The sequence below is a fragment of the Amphiprion ocellaris genome, chromosome 22 (assembly GCF_022539595.1).
Source record: "Amphiprion ocellaris isolate individual 3 ecotype Okinawa chromosome 22, ASM2253959v1, whole genome shotgun sequence".
NCBI classification, from domain to species: domain Eukaryota; kingdom Metazoa; phylum Chordata; class Actinopteri; family Pomacentridae; genus Amphiprion; species Amphiprion ocellaris.
In genome coordinates, this window is record NC_072787.1 from 10923115 (window position 1) to 10937409 (window position 14295).

Consider the following 14295-nt stretch of genomic DNA (forward strand, 5'->3'; position numbering starts at 1 on the left):
ATACTCCACTGTTTTGTTTGAATACATAAAATAAAGTAACAGTTCAGTGGCTGACTCCAGTTTAAGCCGTCAAATTGGATTTTTTATGCTTGAGGGTGTTTTTGCTGACACGCAGGATTTCACTGAAATCTCGAGGTAACAATAATTGTTGCGCAAAAAGATAAGATAATTCTTCCGCGCCAACCCACATCCGTGCCTGCCCTCCCCAAGCAAGAGGACAGCTTTAAAGGGAGTGCTTTGCAAAGCAAGCGGACAGCACTGTTCACTCCGCTGACTTCGCGTGTACGTGGTTTTCTAATCTGGCACAAAGTATGTCCGCAGACTTCTGTAAGAACGCACAGGAGAGGCCGGAGCCTGTCAAGGCAGAAGTCAAAGGTAAGTCGAGTTTTATTCTATGAAATTACCAACAAATGCACCTTATATAACTTTGCTGAAGTTTTTTTTTTTTGTGTGTGTGTGTGTGTGTGTGTGTGTGTGTGTGTGTGTGTGTGTGTGTGTGTGTGTGTGTGTGTGTGTGTGTGTGTGTGTGTGTGTGTGTGTGTGTTCTCTTTATAAATAGGGAATATTCCCAGCTGGCTGCAAGGCACGCTTTTGCGCAATGGCCCTGGCATATTCTCTGTGGGGGAAACCAGCTACGAACACTGGTTTGATGGGATGTCCCTAATGAACAGCTTCACCTTCAAAAATGGTCGGTCTTTCAATTTTAACCCACGTTTAAGCTACAAAATGCAGGAAATGTCAAATAAATGAAAATAAGTTGGCTTTTTAACAATTCTTCTATACAGGTGAAATGACCCACCGAAGCAGATTCCTTAGAAGTGACACCTATAAAGCTAATATGGAGGCAGAAAGAATAGTTGTGTCTGAAATGGGGACAATGGCCTATCCAGACCCAAGCAAGAATTTCATATTCAAGTAAGTTTTATTCACACCAAATGCTACTCCTTTTATTGTTGTTTCTCCTTCATAAAGCATCCATAGTTGTCTTATTTTATTTTGGCATCAACTGCTTTTATGGTTCTCTACTTTTCCTTGTTTCTTTGCTGTAATATTGCAAAAAAAGAAAATGTATCCCCTGTAACATCAAGTGTAGTCTTACAGTTTTGCAAAATGACTAAGATGGAAAAGACACTAAAATCTTTAGAATCTGTGGCATGAGAAAAATCTGACTATTGTGTTGGAACGGCCCTACTGCTGTTCTGCTGTGGATTTGTCATTAGGGTGCAAATGATGCACTCACTTATATGGATGAAGAAATTAGGTCTCTTAATAGTATATATCATTTATAACATCAAAAAAACTTTACTTTTCAGGGCGATTACCCTTTTAAATCACACAATACCTGACTTTACTGACAACGGTGCAAGCAATTTCATCAGATATGGAAGCGACTATTTTGCCACTTCTGAAACCAACTACATCCGCAAGATTGATCCAGTGACCCTGGAAAGTCAGGAGAAGGTAACACTGTCTGCTAATATTTATCACTCAGCCAAGTTTGTTTGAGAGCTTATTTCAGCTTTTCTGTGAACTGTTTCACACAGGTGGACTACACAAAGTACCTACCAGTAAACATGGTTACATCCCATCCACACTATGACAAGGAGGGCAATACTTACAACATTGGAACTACAATAGCAGAGAAGGGCAAGACTAAATACGTGCTGTTCAAAGTCCCTGCTGTTCCTCAGAAAGGTAGGTATATTGTCCTCATATCATGCTCCACTTTGATATAGAGTATTAAAATACAACGAAAGAAGCAAATTCAAGTTGGGACAGGAGAAGCAGGTGATGAACAGTTACGGCAAAAATGTGTCTGCTTTTTTGAATCTAAATGCAGTGCAGTTCATATTTTTACAGCCCAATATCATCGGATTATCAGACAATAGAAAGTCTAGTAAGAATATATTTCCACACTGAATTCTTAGCACACAATATGTCATATACATCATTGCTGCATCTTGCCCTGAAACTGTAAAGTAGCACGGGAACCTTGTTTAAATTTATTAAAAGGCACATACATGCTAGCACCTGTATTTATTATTGTTTCTTCATTTCAACTTTTAGGCAAATCCAAGGATGCTCTTGCGCTGAAGAGCGTGGAGACGATCTGCTCACTTCCCTGCCGCTCCCTCCTCACACCAAGCTACTGCCACAGCTTTGGCCTGACTGACAACTACATCATCTTTATCGAGCAGCCTTTCAAGCTGGACATCCTCAAGATGGCCACTGCCTACATGAGGGGAGTCAACTGGGCGAGCTGCCTCAAGTTCTGCCCTGAAGAAAATGTAAGAAGTCACTCAAGTTGTTGCATGTCAATGCAGACGAGAGAAAATGTCTGTGCCTGAGTGTGCCAGTGTTCTAGCAGAAAACCTGGGATGGGGGGTTGATAACAAATCTTTGACGTATATTGTACTTCTAAATGTTTGTTCCTTCATCAGACTCTGATCCACCTGATAGACAGAAAGACTGGCAAGTCAACTGAAATAAAGTACTACACCGGAGCAATGGTTGTCTACCATCACGTCAATGCTTTTGAGGACGACGGTCATGTCATCATTGATGTCATCGCCTACAATGATACCAGCCTTTATGAAATGTTCTATGTGCGCAATCTAAAGGACAACACCGGGGTCAAGGACACTGGCTACTCTACACCAAGTTACAGAAGATTTGTCCTTCCCATCCTGTCTGACAAGGTGGGGTTGAAAACAATTCAAATTAATTTCATCAGGTAACTTAAAGAAGACACTCCTCCAAGACTTGAGCTTTATGTTTTGACTGGGTTTTACAGGGTGTTGCAGTTGGACAGAACTTGGTGAAACTCAAATACACAACAGCCAGTGCTGTGAAGGAGAAAGAAGGCAAACTTGTGTGTCAAGCAGAGGTTCTCTGTGATGGTAAAACCAATACCACTCAATTAGACACTTCAAATTAAGTAACTATTCTTTGATTAGCATTTCTTGTGTTATGTCTTTAGGAGTAATTGCTTTATTCATGCAAGCACAAAAACTGTTTTTTGTTTTGCCTCTCTTTCCAAGAGACTTGAACTGAAGAAGTCTCTTGGATACAAAGTGAAATGTTTTCAAGTCCTATTGCTTTCATGAAGTCTCCTCGAAGCATAACGAATGTAACTGTCCTTCCATCAGGTTTGGAACTACCCAGAATCAATTATGATGTCAATGGCAAGAGGCACCGGTTTGTTTACGGGAACTGTGTGGAGGAATCTGCAGTGGCAAAACAGGTGACATTCCCTATTGTCTTTAATTTTGCTCTTGGGGAAAGTAGGTGGTGGGAACATCCGTCTTTGAGATTTAAATGCAGGATCCTTGGGAAATAGGTTGTTAAAGGCAGTATTGTTTTACAGAGATAGGAAATGGACTATAGCACAGTTCCATACGTCAGCAGGCTTATGGAACAGCCATTTTTGAAGTGTCAATTTCCTATTGTTCTAACATGACCCAGTTGGGTTCATCTGGGTAACAAGAACAATAGAAAGAAAGCATCAATGTACTGAACCACAAGGGTCAGCCACAGCCCAGAGGCACAATATCTGCGAAGAGGAAGATACAACAGGAAACAATGTGGTTTCGACAGTTAGATTTGTTTGTTTTTATTAATCCTCACTTGACCTATAATTTCAAAAACAAAGAGAGTCTTTTCCCTGAAGTTTAATTGTTTTTGAATAAGGCTTTTACATACTCCAAAACAATTTAATAATAAAAAAAAAAGGACACGGAAATGAAATAACTTTAAGTAAATGTTTTAGTTATTCAATTTTAAATCAACAAAGAAACATTTTTTTCTAACTGAAATACTTCAATTCCCTTCATACCTTATTGAAAAAACACATTGCATATGGAAGTATTAAGGCCACCTGAAATTTTTATTGTATCAAAAAAGACATGACTATGCCAGCTTTAGTCAAAATCTGTATCACTGCCATGTGCATTTGTATTCCCCCAGACTGTTTATTTGGGGTTATTGCATGGAAATATTATCGGATTTGTTGCAGTTTTCTTTTTTTTTTTTGGACTGAAATGGACTGTACAAATGTGCTGATGTAGTGGCATTTCAACATCCTGAAAATGATATAATTTAGTCAGTCATGAGTCCAGATTACATCATTACTGAGGTTTCCTTTGAGGAACATGGGCACGAGTCCTGTCACTTATTGACTTACTTTTTTAACGAAAGATGAATGAATCACGTTTCAACAGATCCTGGTTACTGTTACCTTGTTTTGAGCCATAAAAATAATGCTGCAATAATAATGAATATTGATCTGACTTTATTACACCCATATACTTAAATAAATGAAATAGACTGTGATTTATTTCACTTCCCTTTTTACTGCAACAGTGAGGAACAGGAACATCACATGCTCCAATGTGCTGAAAATGCAATAATCTAAATAAAGAAGAGCTGTTTTTGCATATTACAGAAAGTAATTGCTTGATTCACTAATACTGGATGCACGTGACATGTCAAGCACATATGACTCCAGGATAAGCCTACTGATAACTTTAAGTCTGTTTAACAATTTTATAGCTCTATTCCAAGTATATTGTTTACAGTCAGAACAAAGTTCTGCACAGGCACTGATAAGCTATTTTTGCTAAGCTGAGTATAATTATGCATACGTCAGGTAATGATTACAGATCACTTCTTCCAAGTGTTACCCCTGCTTGTGGACACAGCTAAGACGACTATGAAGGCTAGTTTTGTATACTTTGTTGTGAGCTATAAGAAATCCTGTGTGTGTGTGTGTGTGTGTGTGTGTGTGTGTGTGTGTGTGTGTGTGTGTGTGTGTGTGTGTGTGTGTGTGTGTGTGTGTGTGTGTGTGTTTCTTGCGCAGGCTGAAATAAACTTTTAATCACTTGTTCTAATCTGTTAATTTATTGCAGGTTGCCAAGTTTGACACCGAAACCAAGAACATGGTTTACTGGAGTGAAGAAAACTGCTTGCCGTCAGAGGCAGTGTTCATCCCCAGACCAAATGGAGAGTCAGAGGACGATGGTAAGAATACCGTGTGTTACAGATTGGGGGGATTGTGAACCCAAGGTGAGTGTACACAGAGCAGGCGGGAGGCAGGTCACGGTCAAACAGGTTTTATTCACAAAAAAATAAACTATAATGCCACTCAGGCTAAAAACTCACTATCCCTTCTCCAGAAGGCGGCAGGGGTTCCCGACCTTCCACTAAGGAGGGCAGGGAGGAAAACACAGGCTGCTCCTTGTCTCGGCTCGAGGCAGTCAGTACGGTTCCACATCCCCCGCCGTATGAAGCCGGTCTATATAGCAGCAGATGGAATCAGCTGCAGGTGTGAGGCTCTCACAGCTGCATCTAAACCTGTAATCAGCAGCTGCAGAGAGCCTCACGGACCAGCGACACACCAGCAGGGGAACATATGGCCAGAAGGGGGCGGTGCTGGGCTAGGCCCATGACACTGTGTGGTGTGCGTGTATAGTATATGACATATGAGAGATGTGTATATGCTGCTATACTTATATGCTTAAAATCTCTCAGTTATTGTCTGTGTCTGAAATCTGCGTAGGTCAAACTTTTAATTGTATTTTGAAGTGAAAGTAATTGTTTTCTCTTCATTTATAGGTGTGGTCCTGGTAGCAGTAGTCAACCGCAACCCAGGCCAGTCTAGTTTCATGCTGATTCTTGACGCCAAAACATTCAAGGAAGTCGCTCGAGCAAATGTGAATGGCGAGCTCCACAAGGATGTGCACGGAGTCTTCATCCCACATGAAAGTTAATCAGTTGCTTATATGTAAAATGCCTTTGGAGAACTCCTTTCAAATACTATAGCCATTTTGTACATTTAGCACAAGTATTTAGCTGAGCTTTAAAAAAATGCACCTTTGAATAACAAGTTTTAAATAAAAGCATAATGAGGATTTATGTTGTTCTATGGACTAGCATGTCTGTGTAAATTTATAGGGATTGTTTCAAAAAATATTTAAATGTTGTTATTAAGACAGATTTTGATTTTGATTTCATGTGTATGAAAATGTCACCTAAGTAGCGGTAACTATTTGTTAATTCATTATCACTGTTATTTTCACTTACGCTCATTCTTTTAAAAAAAAATAAACTAAACAAATTCTGAGTTGCATTTTCACTGTCTAGCTTGACAGGTTTATAAAAGTAAATCTAACCAATTCAAGCTTTCATTGTTTTATAATCCATAAGATACACATGTAGTATCTATAAGAAGTTCTGACCCTCCTTGGAAGTTTTTCCTTTTTGATGATGGTCAATATACTTTAATTTGGCTTTTTTAACTTGTCTTTATGAAAAATAAAGACTCTCTCATGTCTAATTTACACAACTGAATAACATGGAGGTTATCTGACTGCAGTGAATGTGTCTCAAGTGACACCTGTAACTGAAAGTTCCAGTCACTATACCTACAGCATACAGACAAAAGCAGCTCACAGAAAAGCTTATTGAAAATAAAATGAATCAGGGGATCTATACAAAAAAAATCCAAGTCACTGAATACTCCTTGAAGTACTGCTAAATTCATCATTGATAAATGGAAGGACTATGGCGCATGCATAAAGAGCAGAAGGTCCTCAAAAACTGATTGACCGAGCAAGAAAAAGATTAGATAGTAATTAAGCGAGGTTGCCACACACCTATGACTCCTATGAATGAGTTATAAGCTTCAGCAGCTGAGATGGGAGAAAATGTGCATTTAACAACATTATAAGGGAGGGGCACAGAGACAGCGCCCAGGTTGTACTAAATCTCGACTAGACTTTGCCAGAAGGCATGTGTGAGTTTATGAAGTCAGTTATAAGAACATTCTGCTTTGTTTTGTGATAAGACCACAAAACAGCGGTGTCTGTATGTGGCAGACACCAAACCCAGCATATCGTCACAAACACACCATCCCCACCAATAAGCATGGTGGTGGCAGCATCATGATGTAGTGCTGCTTCTCAGCGGCAGGCCCTGGAAGACTTGTAAAAGTAGATGATAAAATTAATTAGCAAAGTATTGGGAAATAGTGGAGGACAACCCGATGCAGTTTGGAAGAGAACTGCAACTCAAGGAATGTTTAAATTGACTGTGATTCAGTACTAATAGCAATAAAAATGAAAAACTTCCAAGAAGAGTGAATACCTTTTACAGACACTGTCGATACATTTTATCACCTGTTGGCCCTTGAACAGGTCACTTAGTACTCAGTATGCAGAACTCAATCACTTAGTACTTTTGACTTCTAAGTAATCTAAGATATGTTAACTAAGGAACAAAGTCCATTCACTTGGCTATTGGGTTTTATTTAAACAACAAAACTGCTTTCTCATGTAAAAAAGGAAGTTCATTGAGCTTAACCCGTAAGTCGCCATGTTTTATGCATTGCTTCACAGATTCCTTTGTCAGAAGATCTATTGTATCATGTAGACCTTCAGCATAATTGTAGTGTCATCCAAATGGCACAGGTTTAACACTAGTCAGTACATTTTTCAGTCTTGATTTTGAACTTTAAATGCATATAAATAATTAGATAATATGAAAATCATATTATAAAAATAGCAGGACATAATAACTTATTGCATAATTGTAATGTATCCTAATCAGCACCTCTTTTGTAATTTTCCAACTTTTTCCTCAAGTGAAAAAAAGAAGTCCTTACCACTCATATTGCTGTAACATTAATGTGTATTTGTAAAATTCTTTATGTGAAAAGTGCAAGTTAAAAATGAATCTTATTTACCACCATCTTTGAATGGGACACAATCTAATCACCGATACGGACATCGTCACAATATTTAGTAAAACATAGGGTTTATAATTGTGAATTTCATTACACAGATCGAAACTCATAGCACAATGCATCACAATGACTTACCCTGACATGACCTATGGCACAGTTCCATGTGGCCTTTCTGTTGTTGAATACTACGTCTTCATTTGACCACTAGGTGGAGACAGTGGCCCTTGCAACACAGGCTTGCCTTGACAATGTCATGTTTCACCAGTGAAATTTAATTGGACATTAGTGTGTTGTGCAGTAAAGTCTCTGACAACACAGTGAGAGAATTTCATTAATGAATTTCCTAAATTGCTAAAAATATCAACATGGTGAAAACAACATGAGCACAGGTGCACTTGGTCACCTACACTACAACAGTACTGGTCATTAAATACACCTGACTCAAAATACACGTTATTCTTTAGCTGTAAATACACTGTAAGAAAAATCCCCAAACCCCTTCAACAAGACAGATGGAACAAAATGATCAGCTGAAGTGATTAGATTCAAGAAAATAATTACATAAAATATGCAAGTGTAATACAGCATATTGCATAAAGACATGTTTAGAGTGCATATCCACACATTTGATTGGTATAGCAAAACGAGGCAGTGTACAGTTAGAGTATTAAAAGGGGTGTCCATTCACATTTACCATTAAAAGGTTCACTGACAAATAATGGGGGAATTGGAAAATTCATAGGCAGTGTGTACAATCCCAGCAATGACAATTCTAATACAAATCCTGTGTATGGGAATACACACATATAATACGCAGCTTTAATATACAACAATACTAATGCTAAAAATAATACATTAGTGGGTGCTAGAAGTAGTGCAGTTTGTCTAATCTCCAGTAGCAAATCATTTTTTCGTCACAGTATAGCCACATACACCCACCATAAACCGCATACACACACACACACACACCACACACACACACGCATACGGAGGATATCCAGGAAACAGTTTAATGTGGACACGTATTTGTCAGGACTCCCTGTACTTAAAAAGGAAACTCCTGCGTCTTTTGCTGCCAAATATTTGCCTGAAGGCAATGCCATAGGTCAGTCACAAACACGGAAAGGGATGATTACAAAAGGTCATCTATACTTAGAAGTAGAACTAAACTCTGTTCAACTCTATATGATGTATAGAAAGGGTTTTCAAAAATGTAATAGGAAAAACTATGTGAATGCAAAAACTGCAAAAATAAAAGTCAGTCTCACAATGAATATTTCAAATTAATGGTGTTTTGCGAGAAAAATGATAAATTGGTTAATTAAAATAGTTCCTCATGTACATGTAAAGATCTAGAATAAAACTTTACAATATTATGAATAGACGAAGGCCAGAGATGAAACATAAATGTCAGTCAAGCTACCAGATTGCCGTGGCAGCAAAGTTTATAATGCTGCATTCCAGGAAGGACACATGCATTATCTAGTAGACATCCACACTGGCTGCATGTGTTACGGTGGACACAGTGAAAAGTCACTACAACTCTGAGAAAGTTATGGGTCAGAGGAAAGTCACCAACAGTTGCTCTCTTCACTAACTTTTCGCCTGTTACTGTGACAGCCAGGAGCAAATCAAATGCTTCTATCTTAGCATGATTTGACCTGATTTGTACTGACCGCCATTTGACGAATCAATGAATTATTACAAACTCAAGACTGCACACATCATTCACCACATTTCTTACTACACCTGACATGGAGAAATACAGTATCACACCGGTTTAGGCCTCAGTTTAATGCTGAAAGTGTTGAAATGCAGTTTTGTGATAATGTCCATCAAGCCTCCCAAAATATACAGAAGGACAAAGCTAGAGAAAAAATGGTGATGGAGTCTGAACATAGTCAACAGTTTGCACAGATAGATGCGAGCACGTGTGCAAAAACTGATGCAAGAAGAGCAGAGGAAGAGTAGGTGTCCAGTCACTGTCCTCGGTTCCCTGGAAGTATTTCAGCCACATAAGTGATGAATGATTCAAGGCGACAAGGGGGAGGGAAGACAAAATTTTAATTCTGTGGCAATACGTAAGCCTGCCCCCAAAATCTAGAATGGCCTGCTTTCTCTTATCCTACACTCCTTTCCACTCAGGACCGCTGACAGTCAAACGGGGCTGGTTTTGGTTGTTGACGTCAGCTGCGTTCACCATACATCACATCCAATTTCACATCAGCAGCCACAAAGGAAAGGCAGCAAGGCTTTTTTTTAAAAGAGGTTAAAACACATCCAAGTACAGAAGGGAGACTGCACTGTGGTTGCCATGGTGATGACTTCCTGATGGCAGGAGGGTGGCAGTAGAGGATTTTGCTGTATCTGTTCATAGTCATTAGATGCAACTGGCCAGTCAGAGGCTTAGCATTCAGGGATCAAATAAAAAAAAAAAACAGAAGCGACCGAGTCCATAAATATCTGATGGCAGCTAGCTACCCTCAGCTTGAGTCTCCTCTTCTTTAGCAGGAGAGTCCTGGCTTTTCTCAGCGTCTTCTCCCTCATCGCCTGGCAGACAGTGAGAAACAGCGACAGGGAGAGAGAGAGAGAGAGAGAGAGAGAGAGAGAGAGAGAGAGAGACAGATTCATGCATAAGTTACTGCTTGTTAAGTCAGTGATGCAAATGAGGTTGAATCAGCAAGAAAGTTGCTGAGACTCAACTCAACTCTTAACAGCTCAGGATGTGTGGAGTAGAGCAAAGGAAGAAACATATGTATGTTTAATTTGTTTTTTTTAAATGGGGCAGTTTGTATTAATGAACATTTACATGTAAATCCATCTTGAGCCCCATTAGCAAGTTAAAAATAAAAAAATACAAATAACATAATACCATAACTGAACAAAGACACACAAAAAAGAAAAATAAGCAACAAGCAGTAACACATTGTGCACACAAACCGACAAAAGCTGCGGGACCAAGGCAAGCTACCAAGCAGTAATTCATTAATATTCACACATGATTATTTTGCAAATATCCCTTTGTTGCTATTGCACATATCCCTCTATCACTATTGCACATTGTTATACAACACTTAGCCCTCTGTCACTATAACACAAGATTCCACTACATATATCCCTCTGACACAATTACACATAGTTGTATTGCACATTTCCCATTGTCACTATTGCACATAATAACATTGCACATTTCTATTAATCACTATTGCAGATATCTCTGTCTTCATTACACATAATTACCCTATACATCTCTTTAACACTATTACACGATTGTACTTCACAATCTGTATGTAAGCTGAACTGAGGGTTTCTATGGAAATTTCGAGAAGACACTGATTTTTGCAGTTTTTAGTAGAAAAATATAAAGCTGAGAAGAACTACGCCATATACTTAATACAAATCCCTTGCAGTAGACATAGAAAAAATATGTTTAAAACTTGAGTCTTAAAAGGACATCATGTCTCATTCCATTATCCAAAATGTACACACACACACACACACACACACACACACACATATATATATATGTGTGTATATATACACTGCACTGTCAAATGTCGATACAAGCTCTATGATCTGATGGTTTTCAGCAATTACAATATTAACCACCCTTCTTAATCACATGAAGTTATTCCAAATTGTTGATATCAGTCCCGACTTAATCATTGATCATGTCCACCATCAAAAAAATGTGTCATATGATCTATAATGTTTCTAACCTGACTTATTGATGTTGAGCTGTGCCAGGCTTTGTGACAGATCAGTGGGTCCCTGCACTCCAGGGGCTGCTGGGATTTCATGGATGGCATTCCTGCGGCCAGATCGTCGAGAAGCGATGAAGTCCTCAAAGGTCGCCTCCACATCCGTCATTGCTGACACACCTCACCATAGCATGACCTGGCACACACAGCAGCACACACTTACCACAAGCACAGGTGCACACAGACCCGCACACTAACATAAATGGGCATACACTACGTTTAAAGAAAGATTCTTGAAATTCTGAGGATTTGTGCAGCTTGTTCCAAGTAGTTCTACACAATGGATGCATCAGCAGTTGACAAGAAGAAAAAGACACAGTGGGCTCCCCATGCACTCATTCAATACATGCCTCCCTCCTCTTATCTTATGACCTAATTCCTGATTAATCTATTTTAATCTCAGTCTAGGGTACCGGTGACATGGGGGAGACAAATTCTAGAAATTCTAGAAGGAATACTGAAGAGATAAAAATGAGACTGAGCCAAAACAGCAAGAAAAAAAGCACACTCAAGGGGGTAATATTGGCACAAAGGAGGAAAGTACTGTAATCTCACTTGAAGTAAGCACAGAGCACACTGGGAGATGCGTTGGCACGGAGATTTAGGTTAAACCCCTCTGTTGACATGTTAACACTGTATCAGTCTGCCTGGGGAAGTCTGCCCTTGAACAGTGAGCAGGTTCAGGCTTTATTGTCCTATTTCCACTATTACAATCTGTCATTCTGACAGTATTTTTTTTAATTTACTACATCAATTTCTAATATCTGCATTTGAACACTTCCAAGACTTGGACTCCAACAACAAAAATCAAGCTTTTTTGAGGCATCATATACCCTCCGACACACAAAGAGTCATCTGGTTTTACTCCAACCTAATTCCTGGGTTTTTAACTCATAAGAAAATTACAAAAATGACCCCGGTGATCACATCCATTTGTGGCTATTTGCAGAGCTGCAGAAGCTGTGATTGACCATGGCTATTTTTGGATGCCTCTTCTGTCATCATTTGAGCACACGCCTACTCAGCTGTCATTCTCCAAATGGTGTCAAGATGGGCAAGACCCAACAGATGTTGTCAATGTACAATCCCCCAGACTGAATATGGGGCAGCAAGAGACATAAAACAACTATTCTGCAACATAAACAGAGATGATTAGTGCCCTGTATAGAGTGCTTCGAGTCAGACTCAGATGCTGAGTCAGTGATGATAGTGTAGTGCAGGTTTTAGTATGAGATCTGCATGATAACAACTGTACAAAAGCAGAACATCTCTTGTTGAAATAAATATTGCTGGTTAGAAAATAAATGGATGTCAGCAGTGTTGTACAAAACTGAGATGGAGAAAGCAGAGCATATTCAGCATAAATTTTACATTGTGAACATTTTTTTTTCTTTTTTTAAATGAAATGACATTTCAGATTTACGCAGTTGAATGAGATAAAACTTAGTTGTCCACATCTTTTATATGGAACACAAAGCCTAAACTATTTCTTGCAGTTCAGTCACCTAATCAACACATTATTTAACATTATTATAATGTTACTAAATGCTACTGCAGCTGAGTGTAGATATTTGAAACTGAAAGTTTGTTTTTATTTGTAGCTGAAAGTGACAGAATTCTCTTGGCATGTGTTGCCTATGCTCGTATTCTATGAAAAATTAATCGACAGTTTACATAATTTAGCCACACCGTTGCACCCATGAAGAAGAACATCAGCTTGTCCAGCTTTGTGTGTGTGCGTGCGTGCGTGTGTGCGTGCGTGCGTGCGTGCGTGCGTGCGTGCGTGTGTGTGTGTGTGTGTGTGTGTGTGTGTGGGCGCGCGCGCGCGCTTTACTCCCATATGGGACGAGAGCTCAGCTGGCCTGGACACCAATATATCTCGAACAGACTCCAAACAAATGATCAAATTACCGAATTATACAACAGGCCAGTGTGTTCTGCTTTCTCTGTCACTGACTAGGAAGAAAAAAATGGCAGCTCCTTCTTTGCAGCTATTAGATTAGTTATGTTGCCAAAAGGAAATTAGCAGTGAGTGTTGTAGTGATGAGGAATGGAGTCTCAGAAACTTATACCAGAGTTATTCTAGGTGGCATGAGTATTACTGGGACTGACGCCCAGCACTCTAACTCTCTTTTACTGTGAGCCACACAAACATATACTCCTACACTGCCATGCAGAAAAGCAAGAAAATCAACAGTACCCTTTCAACAGTTGTGCTATTTCTGTAGCAGATATATAATTATGGAGGGCCTTAATGAATCCTTTGTTACATGCATCTGTCATTATTTTGTAGGAGCTGTCATCAGTGCCATGTAAACCTTTTAAAAAGTAGATCCTAAATAAAATTTGTCTTCCAAAACGTATCACCCACTATGGACTAAGTGGAGGCGCTGCAGCATCATAGTTGTGCGCATTGGGATCCTACAAAATAAAACATTTTTTTTAAAAAGTAAAACCTTTACACATAGACGTGCCATATGATGCAGGGGAACCACCATGCTCAAAGTGATCATAACAAATCAACAGCCATATGTCATTTCTCTGAAGACAAAGACCACCACAGAGCTCATTCTGTGCCAGTAAACGCAGCCTGCATGATATTAAAGAAACGCATGCAATAAAGATTCAAACACGCCGCGCAGGTGCAGCTATTATTATTATGATCAGTGAGGTACCTGTCCGGGCTAAAGAGCTTCCGAATACTCGCAGGGGTCAGTCACATCAGCTTGAATCTTGCCACTTCGGTATTCCCCATTGCGCTCATGAAAGAGGATTTACCAACGTCAAGTCAGC

At 39.3% G+C, this 14295-nt stretch overlaps 2 protein-coding genes across 2 annotated transcripts; one reads left to right on the plus strand and one right to left on the minus strand.

Annotated features, from left to right (window-relative positions):
* Positions 1-215: 215 nt before the first annotated feature.
* Positions 216-6121, plus strand: bco1 (beta-carotene oxygenase 1). Its single transcript, XM_023299893.3, has 11 exons — positions 216-375; positions 560-688; positions 786-915; positions 1314-1461; positions 1545-1695; positions 2068-2288; positions 2442-2699; positions 2795-2900; positions 3150-3244; positions 4908-5019; positions 5614-6121. Exons 1-11 carry the CDS (start codon positions 312-314, stop codon positions 5766-5768), a joined length of 1569 nt encoding a protein of 522 aa, XP_023155661.1. The 5' UTR covers positions 216-311; the 3' UTR covers positions 5769-6121.
* A 3399-nt stretch (positions 6122-9520) lies between these two features.
* pkia (cAMP-dependent protein kinase inhibitor alpha) lies at positions 9521-14295 on the minus strand. Its single transcript, XM_023299900.3, has 3 exons — positions 14178-14295; positions 11461-11638; positions 9521-10291 (listed from the first exon to the last, which is right to left on the minus strand). The coding sequence occupies exons 2-3, from the start codon at positions 11609-11611 to the stop codon at positions 10215-10217; spliced, it is 228 nt and encodes a 75-aa protein (XP_023155668.1). The 5' UTR covers positions 11612-11638; positions 14178-14295; the 3' UTR covers positions 9521-10214.